At 38.1% G+C, this 25,362-nt stretch overlaps 1 protein-coding gene across 1 annotated transcript; it reads right to left on the bottom strand.

The window, feature by feature from the left end:
- Nucleotides 1-205: 205 nt before the first annotated feature.
- LOC144687732 (tectonic-1-like) lies at nucleotides 206-25,358 on the bottom strand. Its single transcript, XM_078554180.1, has 14 exons — nucleotides 25,080-25,358; nucleotides 23,027-23,147; nucleotides 19,973-20,079; nucleotides 18,393-18,550; nucleotides 15,810-15,897; nucleotides 15,591-15,703; nucleotides 15,078-15,104; nucleotides 13,114-13,242; nucleotides 12,801-12,926; nucleotides 11,691-11,775; nucleotides 10,489-10,630; nucleotides 7,386-7,542; nucleotides 4,154-4,279; nucleotides 206-1,071 (listed from the first exon to the last, which is right to left on the bottom strand). The coding sequence occupies exons 1-14, from the start codon at nucleotides 25,330-25,332 to the stop codon at nucleotides 928-930; spliced, it is 1,776 nt and encodes a 591-aa protein (XP_078410306.1). The 5' UTR covers nucleotides 25,333-25,358; the 3' UTR covers nucleotides 206-927.
- Between the last annotated feature and the right edge of the window lie 4 nt (nucleotides 25,359-25,362).

Raw genomic sequence — 25,362 nt, 5'->3', positions numbered from 1 at the left:
TCTCAAGTAAATACTTTTAAGAATGTGTACAATCTAATACCTTATGATGAATATCAAACTGCTTATGTTTACTGACTAGTTGTGATTATATGGTTTGTGCAGATGCAAAATTAATGCTTTCTATAATTATTCAAGACAGATAATTAGAAATACTTTAGTTCATAAGCAAACTCTAGATGAATATATAGTGAATTGATGAAGTGAATTTTAATATGCTAAAACATTTTTTATTGCAACATTAAGGTATTGCCAATTTATTTTTAAATGATTTGCGTTCTAGATATCGTTCTGGAAATCAAACTATTATAAAATAAGATTCATTTTTCTTGGATTAGATGATTGAATTAATTAAGAAGGCTGTCATACATTCATTTATGAAATATCTTTCTCTAGGATATGTACAAATCGTACATTAAAATTGTTCTCAGATGTGGCTTAACCAGGTATGAATTGTAAAAATGCAAATAACTAAGTGCATAAAAAATTCTCTCTGCATAGAAAACATTTATAAAAAGGCAATAAAATAATGGTACCAGACCATTTACAATAGTTTAAATAGTTCAATGTCCTTAGAAAAATGACTATATAAATTATACAATACTTTTGTGCTTTACATGTATGTGTTTCTGTGCTGTTAAAGTATACCTCTAACTTTAGTTATAGATACAATTCCTATTCTGCAAATGCAGTCCATTCAGAAACCTGAGCTGAAGCTTTATTACAAAATTTAAATAAAAATGCATACAAAATGGTTTGATCCAATATCTAAATAGAAAATATGACACTTTAGGGAATTGCAACTCTAAGTTGAAACATTTGAAAAAGTCAGTACAAATTACTTTACAAAGCAGACACATTAATTGTGTTTGAACAATTCCATAACTGTTTAGTTATAATCCTGCCCCACAAAAGCAACTCAAGAATATTTCACACAAAAGGAAAGAAGAAATTGTAGGGTAATTTGACATTCATTTTTGGTCTCATTTTGTATCTGGGATGGGCAGATGCTGACACATCTGTAAAAGTAACTGAGGTAGAGATGTGTAAAGCTCCTGCAGTTTTCAAAGGTATCTAGAAAAAGAAACATAGTTAGCTTGCAATTAAATAAAATATCCAAGAGGTTTCAGCATTTTCTGAGAACTGGAATTAGATTTGGAGTCATGTTTGTAATTATTTATTCTTCAGCTCAGGTCCTTCCTGCCTGAAGAATTGGGTTTAGCTAACTGGGAATTTTTAAATTAATTAGTGTAATCTCAAAGTAGACTGATTTCCTAGGACTACTCACTCCTACCTGATAACGCTTTCCAGATCTTTAAAAAAGATCTGTTGAATGCAGAGTCACTTAAGTTCTTTGTTCATCTGATTTTTAAAATTAATTTATGGGATGTGGATGTCGCTGGTTAGGCTAGCATTTATTGCCCATCCCCAATTGCCCTCGAGAAGGTGGTGGTGAGCCACCTTCTTGAACCACTACAGTTCGTGTAGTGTAAGTACATGCACAGTGCTGTTAGGGAGGGAGTTCCAGGATTTTGACCTGGCGACCCTGGAGGAATGGCAATATATTTCCAAGTCAGGATGGTGGGTGGCTTGCAGGGGGACTTCCAGGTGGTGGTGTTCCCATGTGTCTGTTGCCCTTACCCTTGGTAAATATCAATTCTTTCTGCTTTGTTGGTATGGGAGAAAGTATTGGTTTTTAATAAATTTATATGCTCATAAGAAATGTCAATGGTGTGGACTTCCTCTCCTTTTGTTACTCAGCATCATACATTTCCTGGCCAGTTAAGTGCATTATCTAATACAGGGCAAAACTCTGTGCTCAACAATGTGTGTTAAATTCATACTCTTGTGACATTTTAGTTTTTTCCCTTTTTTGCACCAGCCAGCCTCACCACTTCATTGAGTGGGAGTGCCAAATTATGGGCAGTTTTAAGATGCAACCCATAAGTACTAAGCTTAGACTACCTAAACTTTAGTTGTAATTTATAAAGAAGCCAAATAAGAGAGAAATTAGACCTTTAGATCCATCTAGATTTGAGCGTAGGTCCCATAGGATAGAATATCATACTTGTACTAATTTTTTTAAGTTGGATTGGCATCACTAAGCTGTGTTGCAAAGCTACCTTCTCAAAAAGATGAAAAATGCCTTATCTGCCCAAACAATCTATTTAGGCATCTTCATTCCATATTGTTCAAAAATGCAAACTTTATTTTCCCAAAATCAACCTGCACTCTGCAAAGGAGACTTGCTAAATTCATTTCATCTTTCTCTTCCCAAAATGTTGCTTTTGTATTTTTATGATGCTTTTTGTAGCTGTCTTCATTGAAAACTCTTTTTTAATGAAGACAGGAGCTCAAGTCTGGAGCGATACATCCATCTCATTTTGGTTTGGTGGCTGTTCCTTTAAATTCAGAGCAGTTTAGAAAGAAAATGACTAGTTCATATTCCTATACCAAGTATGACCCAACACAACCATTGCAAATTTCATCAGTTATAGGCTTGAATATGCTAGTTTTTAAATTTATGGGGTCAGATATTCAAAATCCAGGAAGTCCCAGTAATTTTTTGGACTATATAATATATATAAAAAAGAGCATTTCTATTTGAATTTGAGAGCTATTTGAAAATCTGAGAAAGAATCACTCAGTTTGAAACTTTTCAAAGAGTAATATAATTGATATGTGGAAAATTTATGGCACAAAGGAGGCCATTTGGCCCATCATGTCAATGCTGGCTGAAAAAGAGCAATCCATCCTAATCCCACTTTCCAGCTCTTGGTCTGCAGCCCTGTAGGTCACAACATTTCAAGTGCATATCCAAGGAAATGCAAGGATGTTTGCCTCTACCACCCTTTCAGGCAGTGAATTTCAGACATCACCTTCTGGATGAAAATATTCTCCAACTCCCCTCTAATCCTCCTGCCAATTACTTTAAATCTATGCTCCCTGGTTATTGATCTCTCTGTTAAGGGGTATAGGTCCTTCCTATATCACTCTAAGCCTCTCAATTTAAACACCACAATTAAATCTCCCCTCTGCCTCTTTTCCAAATAAAAAACATCGCCTGACTATCCAGTCTTTCCTCACAGTTAAAATTCTTCACATCTGGCAACATTCTTGTAAATTTCCTATGTACCATTTCTAGTGGAATCATATCATGTGAGGCAGTGACCAAAACTGTACACAGCACCCTAGCTGTGGCCTAACTTTTTTCCCCCATATATTTCTAGCATAACCCCCCTGCTCTTCTATTCTATGCCTTCTTAATTACTTAATCTGCCTGTCCTGCTATCTTCAGGGATCTGTGGACATATACTCCAAGGTCCTCCTGTTCCTCTAAATTTCTCTGTATACTACCAATAATTGTGCATTTCCCTGGCCTTGTTTGTCCTCCCCAAAAGCATTATCTCACTTCTCTGGAGTGAGTTCCATTGGCACTTTTCTGCCTACTTCATCAGTTCATTGATGGCTTCCTATCAGCCACAGAGCCAATATAAGTGCAAAATTTAAAAAAAAATTAAGGTTAATTTCAGGGCCCAGTGTTTAAACAAAATCAATAAAAACAAAAGTTAGTGTAGCTCTTAAGAGTTGTGGTATGGGAGATTAAGACAAGACTCACTACTGGAAATAGTCTTAAAGCCTTATTAAGGAATGAACAAGCAAATAAAGTAATAAGTCTGGTCTAATAGTTTGAATTTAAACAAGATTTGATATGAAGCTCTGCCGCTTGAAGTGAGATCCTATGGAGGTACGGATATATTCTAGTAGCAGAAAGAACATAATTATTAGACAGAGTTTGGTGATCTCAAAGGGTTCAGGAAGTTGGGACTTTCCCACAAGAATCACCTACGATTCAAGGAACAAGAGAAAAGATTCAAAACACAGAAATAATCTAGATGGGAAGTTTAGCCTACTGTAAACTTGAAAATCATGAATGGTTTGTTCTGACCATGCTGAATACATTAATAAGCCTTGAAGGCAAAATGCTGATTTATGTGATCTTAATATTTGTATTCACTTTGGAGGTTTGTGTGTTCTTACACTTCTCACTTTAGCAACTAACAAACTCCAGTTTTCAATGCTGTTTTTTTTATTTGGAATTACATTGTGTCTTTAAAATAAATAGCTTTTTGCTTCAAGAGTATTGTTCACATACCATAATGCAGGTTTCTCTGATTGTTCGTGTGACTGCTACTATTTTAGCCTGTGGGTTTATTAAGGATCCATACTTTGTCCACTTCACCTCCAAGGCTAAAGACTGAGGAATGTCACAATTACAACCCTGCAAGCAAATGGTACTTTTAGTTATTTTATTTATTAGAATATAATCATGTGAACTAAAGTTGGAATAATTTTATAGGCTTACAGCTACCTACACAAGCACTCCCCATAAAGCTACAGCAGAGTTCTGGATATATAGAAGATGACTACTTGGCCTTACAGAGTATATATTAGCATTAATAGTCAACACTTATTCAAGATACTCTAATTCCTTGAAAGGAAACTATATGAGGAGGATTAATTATTCTGGAGGTTACAAATAAATGATGGGAAGAAAGGTACCTTTTCTGTATTGCTAGCCCACCTAAATAAGATTTTTAAAAAAGTGTCTCATGACAGGACAGTAAGGTATGCTCCATCATTGCAGAATTTGCACCCGACTGGAATTATAATGGACACACTTTTATCCTTTTATCACAGTAAATCACTTGAATGGAACAAAATAAAAGCACAAAGTCTGAACTGCGCACTGGTGGGAGAGGTTGAGAAGCAATTTAATCAGCTGATTGATGTGTTGATCAGCAGTACATGCACCACTATACAATGATTGGCCTCAGCTAAACTGATTACTATAACCCTCAGTAGAATTACATCAATGGGCTAGATTTTGTAGTATAAATTAACTTGTAAATCAGACAGCAGCTTCTAGTAACCACACATGCACAGTTAAATGTGTAAATTAGGAAATTGTTGGTTGAGATGCGTTGCTCCTTCAGAAGCTGTGCAATATTGGTATCTCACAGGGGCTTGCAAATGAAATACATGGAAGTTATGAATTTATGCACTTACCTGATATATGCACACTGTAATGGATAAGCCCAAATGTAGTAAGTACCCTTTTAAGAGTTACAAGTCTCTCTGGCACTGAAAACTAACTTTAACAGGCCTAACCATCTCATTCCTTCAGGTTTTAATTACTGTTGGAGATTTCAAAAAAAAAACTTTTAAAATTATTTTTGTCTCTGATCTCTCACACAATTCAATCTTTCTTTCCCCCCCCGCTTTATTTCATTTTTGGTACCTGATTTGGCAATAAATCAAATATTCAAACTGACAGTTTCTGGTTCAGACTCGACTGTTCATTAATGATCCTGCTGTTCACGGAGATCCCAGATGCCCCACTGTTCTAGCCACATCAATCTAGATTGTACTTCATACAAATTATGCCGCAAAAAAAATTTCAGCTGAAGGGTACAGAAAACGTAAACTAACAGGGCATCCTCTAGCAAGATCTGGCACATTTCTGTTGCAAATAAGTTGATAATATTTGCAAAAATCTGATGTAGATAACCAAGCATAATTAGTGGAAGAATTGTCCAGAACAAAAATGAGAAAAGAAATGAAGTTTCCCTTGAAACAAAGTTTAGTGCTAAATTTTTACTTTTAAGTAGGCAGTAATTTTAAGAGAATTAATATGGTCATGAGTTGTCTCAGTGTGAACCAAGTTCAATAAGCTGGTTCCAATGTAATTGCAGGCTCCCTTTCAACAGGAAATAACGTATTGAAAAATTTAATTTCTTTCATGCAAGAATATAACATTTGCTTCCTAGTTATTTTCTAGTTTTTGTAAAGCCTTTGAAAACAGAGACTATAAAAAAAGCCTTTCAAAGCTAGCAATAAACATGTGACATGTCTTCCTTAACCAAGGTTTCCCACCCACTGTGGTTGACAGGGCCCTCAATCATGTCCTACCCATCTCCCGTGCCTCTGCCCTCACACCTTCCTCTCCCTCCCAGAACCATGATAGGGTCCCCCTTGTCCTCACTTTTCACCTCACCAGCCTCTGCATTCAAAGGATCATCCTCCGCCATTTCCGCCAATTCCAGCATGATGCCACCACCAAACACATCTTCCCTTCACCACCACCCACCCCACCCCCGTCAGCATTCCATAGGGACCATTCCCTCCGGGACACCCTGGTCCACTCCTCCATCATCCCCAACACCTCATCCCCCTCCACAGCATCTTCCCATGCAATCGCAGAAGGTGCAGCACCTGCCCCTTTGCCTCCTCCCTCCTAACCGTCAAAGGGCCCAAACAGTCCTTTCAGGTGAAGCAGTGCTTCACTTGCATCTCCTTCAATTTGGTCTACTGCATTCGCTGCTCGCAATGCGGTCTCCTCTACATTAGAGAGACCAAACGCAGACTGGGTGACTGCTTTGGGGAACACCTTTGGTTTGTCCGCAAACTTGACCCAGACCTTCCTGTCGCTTGCCATTTCAACACACCACCCTGCCCACATGTCCGTCCTTGGCCTGCTGCATTGTTCCAGTGAAGCCCAATGCAAACTGGAGGAACAGCACCTCATCTTCCGACTAGGCACTTTACAGCCTTCTGGACTTAACACTGAGTTCAACAACTTGAACTTTCTCCTCCATCCTCAACCTTTTTTAATCCCCTTTTTTCAACATTCATTTTTAAAATTTTATTTTTTAATCCACTTTTATTTTTATTTATTTTCATTTTTATTCATTGTTTTATCCCCACCTTTGATCCTATTTTCAATCTTTTATCCCACCACTGTCCCCTCCCCCCACCCCACCCCCACAAGGGCCACCTGTCACTTGTTCATGTTGTTCTTTCCAGAGTGCTTACCCTTGTCCTGCTATTATCACATTCTACTTTCTGACCTTAATGCCAACATCAGCACTTCCTTTAGCCCATAACACTACCATTAACACCCCCTTTGTCCTTTCGTTTATGACATCTTTGTCAATCTCTCCTTTGCCCCCACCTATCGCTGGCCTTCTATCCAGCTTCACCTGCTCCACCTCCCTTAAAACAGTATAAATTTCATCACATTTTTACTTCTCTTTAAACTTGAAGAGTCATACAGACTCGAAACGTTAACTCTGTTTTCTCTCCACAGATGCTGTTAGACCTGCTGAGTTTTTCCAGCATTTTCTGTTTTTATAGCAATAAACACATTCACTTATACTAATAAATAAATGATTGGTGAAATCTCTGCCTTTTCAACTGTAGTGCCGGTATCCATTTATTTAGTTGCTGCTATGATTAATATTGCCGCATATTACATATCCTTATAGAAAGGGTTATGAAAATGGTGACCCTTTTTCTCTCTTTTCATACTTTATTCAGGTTATTACCTGAGTTAAAGAGGTAACTTGCTCGATGGTCACCCAGTCTTTCACATTCTGCACTGGAGAATTTCCAAATGATGCCACAGTTTGAGGAAAGTTTTGTCCAATTAACAGATTTCTGATGATTCGTGACCACTGATGGCATGCTGTGTGGTTGATTATTCTTTAGGGATAAATAAGAAAAACCTTGGTAATTTACAAATGAATGTCTTTTGTCCAAAAAGACTACAACTAAACCCTTTCAGCCAGTGAGACAATGGAACTGACTTTACCCCAAGGTCAGCATCCAGGGAATGCATATTCCCCAGTTGCAAAGTTAAACATAAGGGGATTGGACAAATCTCCACTCTCTTAACTGCACCAGTACGTTGCCAAATATGGCTGGGCATTGTACTTGGAACTGAGGCTTACAGCCAAAGAAGGGGATGGGGAGGGAGGGGTCCGGAGGTTAGGGGAGGCGTTGTAGGGGGCTCCAGAGGTTGGGGGAGGCGGTGTGGGGTGTCCAGATGTCGGGGGAGGCGTTGTGGGGGGTTCCAGAGGTCAGGGGGAGTCTGGGGGGGTCCACCTTTTGCCGACTGCTGCTTCCACAGTGATCATCAAGATTGGACACCTTCTGACTATTTTCCAACAGCAGCTAGAAATTCCCAGCAATGGCAAGTGATCAAAACAGCAACCGTGTTTTCTGCTCTAATTCAACAGACAGGCCCACCAAATTCAGCTATTTGGAGACCTAAATGAGTGTATTATGTATTAAGTGTATTAACCTCTCAGGTTAGTTCCCAACTTAAAATGCTTCAAAAAAGCAGGCCTATTCCAACCTGGCCAATTACCACCCCATCTGTCTACTCTCAGTAATCAGCAAAGTGATGGAAAGTGTCATCAACAGTGCTATCAAGTGGCATTTACTCATCTTCAACAGCTTCAATTACCTTTCCTCCAATATATGGTCAAAAGTGGAGTTGATTGCGCAGAGTTCAGTGCCATTCGCAACTCCTCAGATGCTGAAGCAGTCAGTGTCTGCATGCAGCAAGATCTGAAACACTTCGACTGATGTGGCAAGTAAAATTCATGCCACACAAGTGTCAGACAATGACCAACTCCAACAAGAGAGAATCTAACCATCTCCTTTCAACATTCAATGGTTTTACCATGACTGAAATCCCCCAACATCAATATCCTGGGGGTTACCACTGACCAGAAACTGAACTGGACCAGCCATATAAATACTGTGGCTACAAGAACAGGTCAGAAGCTGGGAATTCTGCAGTGAGTAACTTGCTTCCTGACTCCCCAGAGCCTGTCCATCTACAAGGCACAAATCAGACAGATTTATCTTATCTGGATAAGTACAGCTCCAACATTCAAGAAGCTCAACACCATCCAAGACAAAGCAGCCTGCTTGATTGGCATCCCATCTACCGCCTTAAATATTCACTTCCTCCACCACTGGCTCTTAGTGGCAGTAATGTGTACCATTTACAAGATGACTGCAGAAATTCACCAAGGTTCCTTCGATAGCACCTTCCAAACCCTCAACCTCTACCGCCTAGAAGGGCAACGGCATTGGATGCTTGGGAAAAACACAACCTGTAAGCTCCTTCACCAAATCACACATAATCCTGACTTGGAACTATATCGTTGTTCCTTCACTGTTGCTGAATCAAAATCCTGGAGCTTCCTTCCTAAGAACACTGTCAGTGTATCTTACCTGTTGCATTAACCAGCAGTGTTAGATCGCAGTTAGCCAGGTGATGAAGGATAGAGCTGGAGCCTAGTTTCTATACGCCTTCAAGCTTTTATTTACAGAGGCACACATTATAAATCATGTGCCTCCAATCCAACAACCACTGTTTCAACCTGCTCCTATACGTATGGGCACAGGTGAATCCCGAGTAAATGCCTACCATTTGAATACAATTAAACACCCAATTAATACACAGTTAACAAGCTGGCATCACAGGAGCTCTTCCACAAATATGTTAATCTTCTACATTTGAATAAGGCATCAAGTAGCTTCCCAAAATCAAAACAGAGAAAAAAATCAGAGGGTAAGACACCACAAGAATTGCATATTGCACCTGGTTGGAGTGGTATTAACATAGGTCTGGGAATACTCAAGCACAAATCATTACACAATATGTAGAACACAGCAATAAAGATTCACAATCTTTTGAGTTAAAGAAATTTCTCCTCATTTCAGTACTAAATGTTCAGACCCTTATTCTGAAACTGTCACCTTGTCTTAGATTCCCCCGCTAGGGGAAACAATGCCTCAGTATCTTTACTGTCAAGCACCTTCAGAATCTTGAATATTTCGATGAGGCCACCTCTCATTCTTCCTCATTTGGGATTCACTTGGGCTCCTATAAAAAGAGGGCTGGAATTGGGCTTTTAGTTTAGGGGGTGCATGATTGTAACGTGTATCTCTATGAATAAATGATCATAACAGCGTGTGAAGATTGGCTCCTGTTCTACCCTTCCACATTGGGCTTTCCGTAGAGTAACAAGTTGGAGTTGTAGTTTTGTAAGTCATGCCAAACTCTGGAGCCTACCAAGTTAGGTTGGGAACCAAGCAGGAGGGAGGGAGGCCTCTTCTAGACCCTCCTCCTTTATTTGCAAATTGGCATCATTAACATGACAATCCCAAGCCTAGTGCCACTAGGCACATCTGGATAGAGCCAGTAAAGGGGCAGGAGGCTAGCAGGAAATGGCACAGGAAGCTGGTCCTACCTCCCTTCTGTCATTCCCTACTGGCAGGTCAGGTGGAGGGGATTTGAACTGTCCCTAGTGTAGCAGAAGGGAAATTTAGCCAGTACAGGGACTCAGTGGTAGGCCTTACCATTAGGCTGCTCTTTTCTCCTGCTACCAAACCAATGATGGAGGAAAATCCACCCACAGTCACTGTTTGCTAAATAGTCTGGTGTTTTTTACAGTCTAAAGATCCCTTGTGCACTAATTTATTTGATGTAAATTAAAATAAACATTTTATCGGTTTAATTTTTATCTTACTGACTTCTAAAACACTAGTAGCATTTCCTTGAACTGTTGCCAGCACTGAACATCTCAAGGGGTGTTAATGAACATAGTAAAATGATCTTATAGTACCTACCGCAATATACAACCAGACTTTAAATTATATCCAAAAAGCACTGGTGTCCGTAGTCCTTCCATTTGTAAACAATCCTGGTTGGTTGAACTCTTAATGACAGTCAGCTGCCCAAGTCTGTTTTTGCTTTGAATTATACCAAATGTGGAAAGAGTCAGTTAAGAATAAATTCCCAGATACTGAAAGATTAGATTTCTGCAACCAATAGTAAAATGAATGTTGAACTAATTTATATCTTTTAAACTGTGCTTGTTTAAAATAAATCTATTTTAGAAATTCCCCATTTTTCTTCAGTTTCATGATTGTTTTTATTTTCGCCAAGGCTCTGGACATTCCCTTTTCACGCTCCCACAAAGCCAAATATAACATTCCTTTTATTTATGCTACATGTTACAGAAGTAAAGGCCAAGTTGAATACAAAATTAAATCAATTCAATAGCCAAAATTGTGACAGTGAAAAACAAATTGAAAAAAGGGGGCAAGAAAATATCTCTCCAAAGATAGGGACCTAAAAATAGTCATAAACCTGGAGAATGAAGCAAGATTGATTTATGACATCATCAAAACCTTGAATCACATTCCCATTCATTGACAATTTCTTAGATCACCTACAATATTGAATGCAGACTGCTTGTTTGAGGAACAAATTTAGATATTAAGCTGGTTAGCAAACATGTTGACAAACAGCATATTTTTGTACATGCCATGACAGAAGGGGATGCAAAGTTTTCACAGCTTTACATTGAGAAATACATTGCTTTGAGTGTAATATGAGATGGCTCTGTAGTTAAACATGCCATAGATGACAGCAAAGGAGTCTGAGCAATGAGAAGTGGAAAGATAACTTGATAAAGGTAAACCAAACAGTAAGGAAAAGGGAAATTCAAAAAATTTACTCAAACTTATTTAAAGTGATGGCATGCAGATATAAGTTCAAATGAGTAAAAGGGAAATTTAGAATATTGTCCTTTACACAAGAATAATAAACACATGGAATGGACTTCCAGGTAAGGAAGAGAGGGATAAAGCCTAGAATTATTCAAGGAACAACTCAAAGCCTTATGGCTAGGTGGGCGGGGGGAGGGGAGGAGGAGGGGGTGTTAATAACAATTCATCGAGAAAGACCCTACATTTTAAGATGAACTGAAAGACCTTCATCACTCATATTTATTTTATGACCTGAAAGGCAATGTGTGAAGGATATGAGGCATTTGGTCCAAATCCAGCCACTAGAGGGAGTCCAACAACATATCCTGGATTTCCACTGAGAGGAAGTGCTGCTGTATTTTCCTGGAAGTTAAGAAAACACCATTTATTCATGGTAGATGAGAAGACTAGAAATGAGATACTTAAGAAAGGTGAATCATCATGAAGTCTGGCAATAAGTGAAAATCACAATAAAATGTGACAATAAATGGAATGTTGATCTATCAAAAGAATCAATGCTATTGGATGCGTGTAAATGATTACAGGGAGAGAAGCATTGTTGGAGTTACTGACATTTGGATGAGACATTAAATCAAAGCCCATCAGTTTGTTCAGTTGACATTAGAAACTCCACAGCAGTACTTATAAAAGAAACAGGGAGTTTCCCCTCTGTCCTGGTCAACATTCCTCCTTCAGTTGTGAAATTTCCTTACTGTTTGTTGAATTTATTTAATATTGCAAAACTGAGTTTTTCCAGAGAGTATTTATTTGTTATACATTTTTGGATCAAACATCTTGCAGTACTGATATTGTACTACAATTGAAAACAAAAAAAAATTATGTATTTTGAAAAGTTTAAACCAAATATTTAGTAAAGGCGCAAGAATAGCTCAATGTGCTTGCACTTCAAAAGTAGCACACGGATGACCTTTTTGACATTGATTTTTGAAGGGGCATAACCCTGGTGGGATAAGTCTTTACCTTGGTTCCCATCCCATACAGACAAACTCAAAATACTATATAGTGATTGGGATTGACTAAGTTTTAATCAGAAAAAGAAAGTTGTAGGGGTTCTCACAAAGCTGCAGCAAAATTTTTAAATACCCCTTCCTCGTCATTCTCTCTCACCCGTCACCCCAGATTAAACAGTAAGGCCACCCTAACGAATATGAAGAAGTTAAGAGAGAATAAAAGAAAAATTAAGAAATTAGACAGATCAGTGAACACCGCATATTTCATATATTTTGAGAATTATTTTGCTAGTGCAGGAGTCCCTAGGTTTCAATAAGAATAACTGAGTATTTACTCAAAAATTATTTAAGGGGTGGAATCAATCATTACACCAACTTACCGATTTTCCAAAAAAGATAATTTTGCAATTACTGTACCTGAATGAAAGAAATCTGGAAGTGTTGTTGTATTGGTACCATGCTACTGTTGATGGCTCCAAGAATGAAAGCAGCAGAGGCCTTTACAATTTTCCCTTTATCATTATACACAATGATATAATTTACCTATCAAGATAAAGAAAGACCATTGTATTATAGAAATCATATGGGCTTTCTATTGCAAAATTCAACATTCATAAACATTGAACATGCTACATTCTGCGCAACTTGGAAGCAGTAATAAGACTAAAAATGTATGATGATGCTTTAGCAAGGTGAGGCTTTAATAAGCAACCAGTAATAACGAACTTACCTCTAGCACTACATTTTGACACACATCAACATGTAATCTAGGCGTCCAATTATCAGCAGCATAGTCATTTAGACGTGTTTGTGTTCTATTTACAGATCTCAAAATTATAGAGGTAAGATGGAATGGGATCTAGAAGAAAGGTAAAACTAATTAGTAGGTGCATCCATCTATCCTTAATACATATCCCAAACTAAAATACCTTTTTTTAAGGCAAAATATACTTGCAACTATGCAGACTTGCTACCAGAACATTTAGATTTAAAAATAAAATGCTGTAATCTATAAAAAAGTAAAAGGTCACAATTCAATTAGCTATTTAACATGTACTTTTTAAACAAATGAAATTCCTTTTAGAATTTGAACAGTTTTAAGATTGAAATATTTTGTATACTATGTCTGTGTACTTCAATTAAAATCTATCTTTTCCTGCTTTCCCCCAAAGATGTGCAAAATGTCTTTTGCCAAAGGTTGATTGTTTTTAATATTGTGATGTTAAATGCAGTGTATTTTTTTATTCATTCATGGGATGTGGGCATCGCTGGCTAGGCCAGCATTTATTGCCCATCCCTAATTGCCCTTTGCATTTAAGAGTCAACCACATTGCTGTGGGTCTGGAGTCACATGTAGGCCAGACCAGATAAGGACGGCAGATTTCCTTCCCTAAAGGACATTAATGAACCAGATAGGTTTTTACAACAATTGGCAATGGATTTGTGGTCATCATCAGACTTTTAATTCCAAATTTTTATTGAAGTCAAATTTCACCATCTGCCGTCGTGGGATTCGAACCCTGGTCCCCAGAGCATTACCCTGACTCTCTAAAATACTAGACCACTATGCCACTGCCTCCCCATTCCTTTCCGTGAACTGTAGTGAACAGCACACCTGGTGTAGATCACCAAGAAAATACTGCAGCAAAATAGTTATAAATTCCAATAACTGCACCATTTTAGGGTCCATCGGTCCATTGCTGCACCCTCTAAGTGCAGCAGCAAAATAAAAGTATTGCCATGAATTAACATGCAAAAAACTTTCTAAATGATTCATTGCCCCCTTACCCCACAGCAGTAGTTGTTTAAGTACAATAATCTATGAAACAATCGCTGTCAGTTCTATACCAATTCAGGATTATTTTTATCCAATAATTACCATTCATTGCATTTCTTACTAGCTGATCACTGAATATCCCAATAGACACAGAAACAAGGTGTAGAACTTTTGGGTTTTGTGTCGAACAGCCAAATGCCCAACCCATGAGGCATGAATTTATATTGCAAAGGTACTTTTATGATTTCATTGAAATTTGTGCCTAACATGAGCTACATGGGATAAAGGAAATCTGAGATATCCTTTATTTGTCCCCCACCCCTCAACACATCTCAATCAGACTCAATTCAATCTGGTACTTATTTAATTTTTACTTTTTAACTGTTCTTAATCCGATGGATTTTAAATATTACTTAGAGTCATGAGTTAGTCAGCCATATCTTAAAGGGACCATAATTTACTTTTTACAGGATAAAATATTACAGAAAAATTAGATGGCATACACCTAATTAGCCAAACAATTCCAAAGAACCAACCAGTTATATGAAAATATGATAGGAAAACACCAAGTAAGTCTCAAAAATAGCCTTCAATTTGTCCCAACCAGTTCCACAATGTCCACACTTCCATCAAAATTTTGTTACTAGCATGTGAATAAATCTAGGCCAAGACTTGAGGTGGATCTTGTTCCCTGCTCTTAACCTATATATGTAAAAACTCAAAATCAGGAATTTTGGTATTAATAAAGCAAGATATGTAGGATCAATAGTCCTACAAAAGCAATACAGATGAGCCACCAAAAGAATGGAACACAGTTAACATTCTTTATCTTTAGCAGGACTCCTACATAATGTAAGAATTCAGACCAATTTACCAATACTTTTCTAATACACAAGATTTAAAAACTGAATACTTACACTACTGCTCAAGTTTGCATTAGGGCTCTGAAAAAAATGTATTTGAATATATTAGTTTCTAGTGCTTTAAAGATAAGTTTTGAAAAGCTTGAGCAGAAACCATTACTTTATTAAGTACAACATAAAGGTATTTATACCAGTAGGTTTCAAACTTTGATATGGAAACTCCCTACAAATCTGGGCACATTCCCAGAAAACTCTCTCTTTAATTAAAGAAAGATGGCGTCAATACTACTCAAAACAAAATAGTGCTATCATTACGGAAAATGTATTTATTAAAATATAAATTGGTCATAGTACAACCTATTTAATCAGTGGATGATTATACATTTTTCAAATTCAGAAATCTGATAACCTGGCTTCATCAGAAATGTTAAAATATTATCATTGATGATAATGAGGAATTGGGTAACTAATAATTATTATTTAGTACATTTTACTTCTGAACTACTACTAAATATTTCTTATGGAAGTATAACATCCATTAAAAAAATCAAAATGTTGTAAACTTACTGGAAAAATATTAGAACTGAGGTAGTTTTTTATGCTTAATGCTGGAAATTTACTGCAGTCTGTGGCTATGTCAAACCTTCTACTGCAGTGTGTTGCTTGGTTTACTAAAAAGCCTACAATACAAAGAACCAAGAGTCAAAAGTCACTAAAATATAACTTTATATATAATGACACATTTCTATTACACTGCTCTAATAAAATTAGTTAAATACCTCTTACCTGCAGGGTTGTTGTCAGCACAAGCAGATGTTGCCAGAGGTGCAGGAAGTCTCAGAAAACCATCAACGACTTTAATAGGAACACCATACTAAATTTAAAACAAAAAGCAGCGAGTGGATCAATATTAATAATTTGTTTTTAGCTTTACTGTTTTGAGATATTTCTATATTTCACGATACATATTATCTAACACATTTGTTGTTATTTGCTCATTTAGATGAAGAAACCAGGTTTTTCACTGACAATGCTGATAAACTATTGTCAAATACCTCCATAACATAGCCCCTTCCCATCATTGCAACCTCTCTCAAACCCAACAATTTCCTTCCACAACTCTACTAGTAGCGGCAGAGGGTTCAATCACCTTGCACAACTTAGGAATCCCTCCTCAATACCCTTTAGTGTGCTGGATCTCTCCCCATCTCCAAAAGCCTCTTTAAAATCTACCTCTCTTCAATTACTTTCTATAAATCAGTTTCCTTTTTGGAACAAATTCATTCTTGTGATATTGGAATTGTGAAAAGGCTGCCATTTATTGCTTAACTCTAACTGACCCCAAGTAGTGCTGGTGGACCTTCTTGAACATTGAAATCCATGTTGTGAAAGTGCTTCCACAATGCTGTTAAATAGGGTATTCCAGAATGTTAACAAAGAAATAGCAGCAGGAATAGGCCAAATGGCCCCTCAAGCCTCTCCGCCATTCAATAGGATCATAGCTGACCTTCGACCTCAACTCCACTTTTCCACCTGATCCCCATATCCCTTGATTCCCTGAAAGACCAAAAGTCTATTTGTCTCAAGGATAATGAAGAAACTGTGATATATGTCCAGGTCAGGATGTTTGACTTGAAGAAAATAGTATTTCCACGCACTTCTTTCTAGCTAGCGGAGATTGTGGGTTCGATAGGTGCTGCTGAAGAAACCATAGCGTGTTCCTGCATTGCATCTTTCAGAAGAATTTAGACAGCTATGGGGAAAGAACAGAGGAGGGGCTAATTGTTTAGCTCTATTAAAGAGTCAATATTGTGGGTATACCTACACCATATGGACTGCAGCAATTATAAGATGGCGGCTCACCACCGCCTTCTCAAGCGCAATTAGGGAAGGGCAATAAATGCTGACCTAGCCAGCAATGCCCACATCCTGTGAGAAAAATTTTAAAAGTTTGCACGATAGGCCGAATAGGCATCTTCATGCTGTATCAATCCATGATTCTAATAAGGGCCACTTGAGCCCAGTGCACATGGAAAAGTACCATAGACATAAGTCAAAGCCTTCACAAGAGAGCAAAATACATGAAAGATAAAAAAAAACTTATCCAACTGTAAAATGCTCTAACGATATCTATTTTCAATTCTTAGTATACAATCTTAGTCAACGCTCAGCTCCAAGCTTTCACCCTGGAAACAACTGTACATTTGTGATGGCTGATCAGTTCTATGGAAAATACGTATTTTAAAAGAATCATAGAATGGTTACAGCACAGGAGGTCATCATTTGGCCCGTCAAATCGATTCCAGCTCTCAACAAGAGCAATTTAGTTAGTACCACTCCCCCATCCTTTTCCCATAACCCTGCACTCTTTTTTTTAAATCTTCAGGTTCTTGTCCAATTTCCTTCTGAAAAGCACAATTGAATTTGCCTCCAACACATTCTCAGGCAGATTCTAAACATTCACTGCATAATAAAATCTTTTCTCATGTCACGTTTAGTTCTGTTGTTAATCTCCACACATCTGTGCCCTCTGGTTCTCAACGCTTCTGCCAATGGGAACAGTTCTTTTCTATATACTCTGTCTAAACCACCCTGCTCCCCATGGTTTTGAACACTCCTATCAAGTCTCCTCTCAACCTTCTCTTCTCTAAGGAGAACAATCCCAGCTTCGTAACTGAAATCCCTCATTCCTGGAACAATTTTTGTAAATCTTTTCTGCATCCTCTCTAAAGTCTTTCCAAAAATGCTTCTTTTTAAAAAAATAATAAATATAGATGAGTACTGAAGTTCTCAACAGCACAAAAATAGCAAATTGTTTTTTTGTTGTCACTTTATTACATAAACCACAATCTGACATTATTTACCAAATAATTTATATTTATATCTATCCCCTTTATTCATTCACAGCATGTGGGCAATACCAGCAAAGCCAGCATTTTTGCCCATCCCTAGTTGCCCTTGGGAAAATGGTGTTGAGGTACCCCTTGAGCTGCTGCAGTCCAAGTGATGAAGGTACTCCCACAGAGCTTTTTGGGTAGGGACTTATGGGATTTTATCCAATATTCTAGCTTCTTTCTGAATTTAAATAAAGGTAGTGTCAGAACACTTTATTGTAAATTTTAATAAGAATGAAAATTATCTAACAAACAATTGTCGAGGTCAAGAATTCTGTATCCGGCATCAAAACAACAGAAAATGTGCAACTTCAAGAAGCCAATTTAAAATAAAATGTAAAATGTCTGAATCAAGCAGCCAATCTACAGCTAAATTAGCATTGCTAGTAGACGACTCAAAAATTGGAGACTAACACGCTGGCAAAATTCAGACCTAATAAAATGTGATCATTTCCAAGGCCCTTATGATTACTACCTGATAGCCAGTTGGTGTTGAACTAGATCTACTCGTAGATGGTGGATTTGGAGGTGTTTCAGCAGTACTAAAGGAGAAACCATCAAACTGTTTCATTAAGCTGTCAAAGTTACCAGTAGTTGGCACTTCTGGGGTAAAAAAGGATGATCCTGCCCTGTCTGAGGATTAAAACATAAACACAAGAACAGAAGGAAAACAGATCAGAATAAATGTTTGGAAACAAACTGCTACTTATCAAAATGTGCTGCCATTTGGAAAGAAATCTTCTACAATAGTCCAATGAAAACGCTGAATATATATACACACACACACACAGATATAAAAACAAAAAACTACTGCGGATGCTGGAAATCCAAAACAAAAACAGAATTATCTGGAAAAACTCAGCAGGTCTGGCAGCATCGGTGGAGAAAAAAAGAGTTGACGTTTCGAGTCCGCATGACCCTTCGGCAGAACTGACTCAGTTCTGCTGAAGGGTCATGAGGATTCGAAATGTCAACTCTGAATATATATAGTTCATTTACAAAAACGAACTACTGCTTAGGTGTGATGTGTCTGTGTTTACGTTTGAGGCTGGGTACCAATTTTTTTGGTTGTCATTTCCATTGACAAAGACATCAGATTCAGTTTGGTTCAGTCTTATCTTGCAGACAGATAGCTTGACACAAGTGGCTTCATTCATCACAGTTTATCAAGTGACAGGAAATGTACAAAGTAATGTATAAACTAAATTAAAAGAAATTCATATGTAACCCCTTCCATGCTTAAATATATAAATGCAACGTCTTGTGAAATACTGAATCACAGGGATCAAGAAGATACCAGTTTCTATCCTAGACCGGGCAGAGTTACCTCATTTCAGCAACAACACCCACTAAAGACACATAACTTTTGTTTTTTGCATTTTATTTTTCAAAACCGTGACTGAAAAACTAAATCAGTCAGGATTTTCACTCTCAATTGCTTTTGAAGACCCATGCCAGAAAGTGTGAATGTGATCTTCAAGTAAGGACATGGTAGAATAAAATGTCATTGCTTATTGTTTATGCACACATGAGAAAAATTGCCAAATGGCTAAGGTGCAGGAATGCTAGCATTGATGGAACTTATACTCCCAACAAAAATCAGAACTTCAGGAGAGGTAAATCAGAAGTTGGAGGCACGACACAAGTTGGTGCAGAAATTATTTTGAAAATTGTTAGAAAATTCAATTACCTTTCAATTAGTCAGATTGACAAAAATGCTAGTTAAGAATGCCTATAAATGAGAATTCTATCAAGTGTCCCATTTTCAGAAACTATATTGATGATGGTTTATTTCATAAACAAAACAATTTCATAAACAGAAGATACTGTTCCAGCTTTTAGTTCCCATGATGGATCTATTTTTGCCATAGATGTATTGCTCGCACATGATCCTATGTCAAGCGTGCGTGCGGTTCTGTTTTATTGCCACATATGAAATATCTAGATTATTTAGTTACATGTGCAACTAACCAATAACTATTATAGATAGTTTCATTTTGAATTTAAATTATATTAAAGAAAACATTTAAGAAAATAGACCTGTAGTGCACTTACAGTTGTTTGTCTCAATACAAAAGATGCTGGGGTTAATCAAGGATACAGATTTGTTCCTATTCAAGTAGTACATTGCTGCCTCTTGATTGCAAAGTTTACGGTCACCCCTGCACAAAGTTCAAGAAATGTTCATATATCAATAGATTATAAATTTATGTTTAGTTCATAAGGAATAATTGGAGAACAAACACATTAATAAAAATTTTATGGATGCAGCTTGATAATACTTGTTACAAGGTAGTAAGAAAATTTCAAAATCATAATATTAGAAAACAAAATAGCTGATTAATAGAATACCAGACCATCAAAAGACCAGAGTTCGATTTGCAGCCCATTACAACATCCACATTCAACCACACTCCCCGGTGGAATTTTTCCAGATCTCTGGCAGACTGTTAGATAATCAATGCAAAGCATCAAAGCTTTCCACCTTCAGTAAAGTGAAGAAATTCGATCTTGCTTTGCAGAGCCACAATACTTTGTAAATCATTCTAATGATCGTAGAAAGCTCTGCAACTCGGGACTAGTAAGCTTTGCACTGCTCGAGGATTAGAAAAACCATTCTTTAAAGGTAGCACCAAATCTGACCAACATTGAAAATTATGAATCTAAACCTCCAAGTTAAATATCCAACACACTCACATTATAGCTTCAATTATCATTTTTGCTTTGAAAATAATATACTTGCTACTTGAGAACCACTTTGTGCGTCAGACTGTACAGATTGTACACAATTGTACAGATTGATCCAACAGGTCCAGCAACAACTTGCATTTATATAAGGTGCTACAGTAGCAGAATTAGATAAAAATTGACACTGTACCAAAAAAAGGAAATATGAGGAGGAGTGACTAAATGTTTTGATCAAAGAGGTGGGTTTTAAGGAAGATCATAAAGGAAGAAAGAGCTGGAGAAGTAGAGGGGGTTAAGTGGGCATAGAAGCCAGATTCAGAGATACACAGACTTTTTGGAGGATCCTTGGAGGAGGTTACAGAGGTAGGGAGGGGATAGGCCAAAAAGGGGTTTGGACATGAGGATTAGAATTTTAAACTTGAAATACTGGGGGACCAGGAGCCAGTGTAAATCACCAAGTACAAGGGTGATGATTGAGCCAGGACTTGGTTCAGGCTAGGATGTGAGACGCAGAGTTTTGGATGAGTATTAGATAATGGAGGATGGGAGGCTGGTTTGGAGACCATTGGAATAATCAAATCTGTAGGTGAGCATTTCGGCTGCAGATGGGATAATGCATCGATGGAGAACAATGATAGGTTGAAAGCAAGATCAAATATGACAGAGGTTGCAAACAACAACAACAACAACTTGTATTTGCCTTGTTAGTTTTCCTGATGAATACAAGGCAAAGTAATTATTTAATAGTTCTGCCATTTCAGTGTCACTGCCTGTGAATTTATCTTGCATCCCTCCCTGGCCTTATCTATATCCAGATTTTTCATTTATTTCTTTTCATCTTCCTTGATAATCTTGTAGTTTCTGTTTGTCTTAATGTTTATGAGCTCTTTCCCAATTGTTTTGTATTTCCTTTTGTCATTCCCTCCCTTTTCAGCTATGTACTCAGTGTATGCCTTCTCAATTTTGCCCTTACTTATTTATACAGTATTGTGAAGGCATTAGAGAGGCTGCAGAAACAATTCACAAGAATGGCTCCAGGGGTGAGGAACTTCAGTTACATAGATAGAATGGAGTAGTTAGCACTATTCCGCTTGGAGTAGAAGGTTGAGAGGAGATTTGATTGAGGAACTGTATTCAAAATCATGAGGGATCTGATCAGAGTAGATAGGGAGTAATGCCCCCATTGGTGCACAATTGGTGGAAGGATCGAGAACCAGAGAGCACGGGTTTAAGGTAATCAGCAAAAGCAACATCATGAAAACTTTTTCACGCAGCCAGTGGTTCAGATCCGGAATGCACCGCCTGAGGCAGGGTCATTTGAGGCTTTCAAAGGGAATTGGATCAACATCTGAAAAGGAAAAATCTGCAGGGTTACAGGGAGAAGGCAGGGGAGTAACACTAGGTGAATTGCTTCTTCAGAGGGCTAGCACAGACACAACAGGCTGAATGGTCTCCTTTTGTGCTGTCACCATTATGATTCTATATAGCACCTTAAATGTAGTAAAAGGTACCAAGGCAGTTCACAGACATTTCAAACAAAATTTGATACCGAGCCACATAAGCAGATGTTAGGGACAGAAGTAGGTTTTAAAAAGTGTCTTAAAGGAGGAAAGTGAGATAGCGGGGTGGAGAGTTTTAAAAAGTGAGCTCCAGGGCTTAGGGTGTGGTAGCTGAAAGCATAGCCGCCAATGGTGGAATGTTCAAGAAGGCAGAATTGGAGGAGCGCAGAAATCTTGAAGGTTTATGGGATTGGAGGAGATTACAGATATAGGGTGGGACGGGGCCATGGAGTGATTTGAAAACAAGGAGGAGAATGTTAAAGTCACTGCATTGCTTAACCAGAGACAATGCAGGTCAGCAAACATAGAGATAATGGGTGAACGGGCTGTGGTATGAGCTAAGACACAGGCAGCAGAGTTTTACATAACCTCAAGTTTACAAGAAGGTAGAACATGGGAGTACAGCAAGGAATGCATTGAAATAGTCAAGTTCAGAGGTAACAAAGGCATGGATAAGGGTTTCAGAAGCAGATGAGCTGAGGTAGGGGTGGAGTTGGGCAATGTTGCGGAGGGACTGGAAGCAATATGAAGATTGAAGGTATGAAAAAGGAGAGGTTCTGAGGAACATAATACTGAGAGGAGTAGGAAAGAATTAAATATTGGAAAATGAAAGTTAAACCTGAAGTAAAGACACATAGGCACTGTGGTTGTTGGTTTAGTCAACTCACAACAAGCAAAATAATACATTAGAAATCACACATTATTGAAATCAGTGAACCACATAAAAGGATTATAGTTTTATAGTTACAATTTGAGTGGGCATGAAAATCTGCATTTACTGGGTCTCAGTAAACATGCTGTAGTATCAATCAATTCAAGTTTAGGCAATGGATAAATGAATCAATTCCTCAGTTTAACTTACGTGACAATCTGAACATCACATTTTGTAAAAGTAGTTAAATCAGATTTTCTACAGTCTGGATCACAGCAGCAATTTATATCACACTGTTCCACCAGTAAGTTGCAGACGCATAAAGTACCAACTGAAAGAGCAAAAATGTACAAGTGAGCATAAAATTAAAAGCAATGAGATAACTGACCAATTAATCAGCTCTGGTGGAGTTGACCTATCCAAAAAAACCGCATCTATTATAATGCAGCACTCCCTCAGTAATGCACTGAAGTGTCAGTCTAAACATATAGGTTCAGGGCTGGAATTAGAGTATAAGAGGCATACGTTTTACCACTGAGCCACAGCTGACACAACAGAATCTTTAAAAAAATGCATAAAATTTTCCTTTCTACCCATTTTTTCTGGCTATGACAATACTTTTGCTTTTACAGAATAAATAGGCCATGTAATAAGTTATTGGCACATTAAACATACAATTTACTTAATATGTGTAAGATACCAGCTCAATCAAAAATATTTTCCCACAAGCACTAAGGCTTAAAAACAAACAGGTACTTTTCAATGGCACAATGGACAAATGTGTGGTATAGAAATTAACAGGCCAGGAAGGTCAAAGTTTCAAAATAGTTCCATCATAATTGAAAATTATCTGTCAAAGTAAAACATCTTTCCCTTCAAAAACTCAACCAAAATTAGCTTCCGTATGGGGAGACATATTTTTCCCATCTCAATTCAATCTGGACCAAACATCTGTCTCCACACCAGTTCAAAAGCAAAATACTGCAAATGCTGGAAAGCTGAAATAAAATAAGAAAATACTGGAATACTCAGCAGGTCTGGCAGCATCTGTGGAGACAGAAAGAGTTAACGTTTCAGGTTGTGGCCTTTGTTCTGATGAAAAGTCACAACCTGAAATGTTAACTCTATTTCTCTCTCTCCATAGACGCATGGCAGACTCGCTGAGTATTTCCACCATTTTTTGTTTGAATTACCTATCTCAATACCGCAGGTACTTTCTACACTCCTCTGAAGGAGGGTCATAAAGGCTCAAACTGTTAGCTCTGCTTCTTGCTCCACAGATGCTGCTAGATCTGCTGTGTTTTTCCAACATTTTCTGCTTTTGTTGCTTTCTACACTTCCTCCTCTCTCTCTCTAATTTAATGTTTAAAGACTAAGAGTAGGCAGTTCCATACTCACTCTCCTTTTCCTGAATCCAGTATAGACATTGATGAAACAGTACAGTTGTCACAGTCATCACCATTCTAACTTTACAAAAATCTCAACAAGCAAAGGGGTGCCTGAAACCACAGTTCAGTTCTCATGCTAGTTCTCCATTTTCCCCCTCTCTGATTCTTTTAAAAAAGTATTTTAAAACAAGATTAATGTTAATTGGTTCAGTTCCAGCTGGTTCCAAATAACAGTACACAAAAATGATTTTAGGGATGCAGGCAAGCTGGTTCGTTACTTCAGGCACAGTTATTCATTCAGTCATAAAATAGAAAGTGATAGAAGTACACAGCAGCTCCATCAGCATCTGAAAAGGGATTTCGTTTCAGAAGTAGTCATTTTTTCAATCAGACTTTGTAAATCATCTTTTCGGACGGTCTGCAGTTCCAGTATTTTCCTTTCTTTATTTGGGACTTCCAGGAATTGCCACTTTGCATTTCTTTTGAACTCACCATAGGACATCTCCTTAACATCTACTGAACTAAATGGCTCGGAAGACTCAATTGAAACTCTTTCGAGTTACCAACAGTCACAGATTGCAACTCTTTCGAGTACAATCACAGTTCTTGGTTTTCCGGGAGTGGGACATGAACCCACAACCCTCTGATTCAAAGGCGAGGGTGCTATGAACTGAGCCACAGCTGACACCTCAAGACTCAACTGAAGGTGGATGCTGAGTCTGGTGAGTGCTGAGTGCTTAACCCTTAAGGGCCCCCTCCCGAAAGCTGACGCCTTGTACTTTAGGGAATTGTGTTCTACTTCGAATGCTGCCCCGCGGGGTTTAAAAGATAACTCCCCTTACAAAGCAGCCCAGCAATGAACCACGTCAGCCTACCGTTTATGTGGAGATTTGGCAGCACACCCGCCCGGGGCAGAGCCACAGCTGGAGCATCTGGAGAGAGGGACGTTGTTAAATCGGTCCAAGTGTGGGAAAGAATCGTGACCTGACCGGAGGTCGAATCCAACGGAGGGGATGCGCTCGCATTGCCAGTAAAGTTCTGGTCGGCGAGCACCTTACCCACAATATGGGTCCGCACGCCGATTAACAAGAGCCCCACCGCAATCAACGGAGAAACGGTGGCATCCATCGCCGTGGGCAACCGTTAAAACAACCGTCA

The sequence above is a fragment of the Cetorhinus maximus genome, chromosome 12 (assembly GCF_964194155.1).
Source record: "Cetorhinus maximus chromosome 12, sCetMax3.hap1.1, whole genome shotgun sequence".
Taxonomy (NCBI): domain Eukaryota; kingdom Metazoa; phylum Chordata; class Chondrichthyes; order Lamniformes; family Cetorhinidae; genus Cetorhinus; species Cetorhinus maximus.
This window is presented reverse-complemented; position numbering and strand designations above follow the sequence as displayed.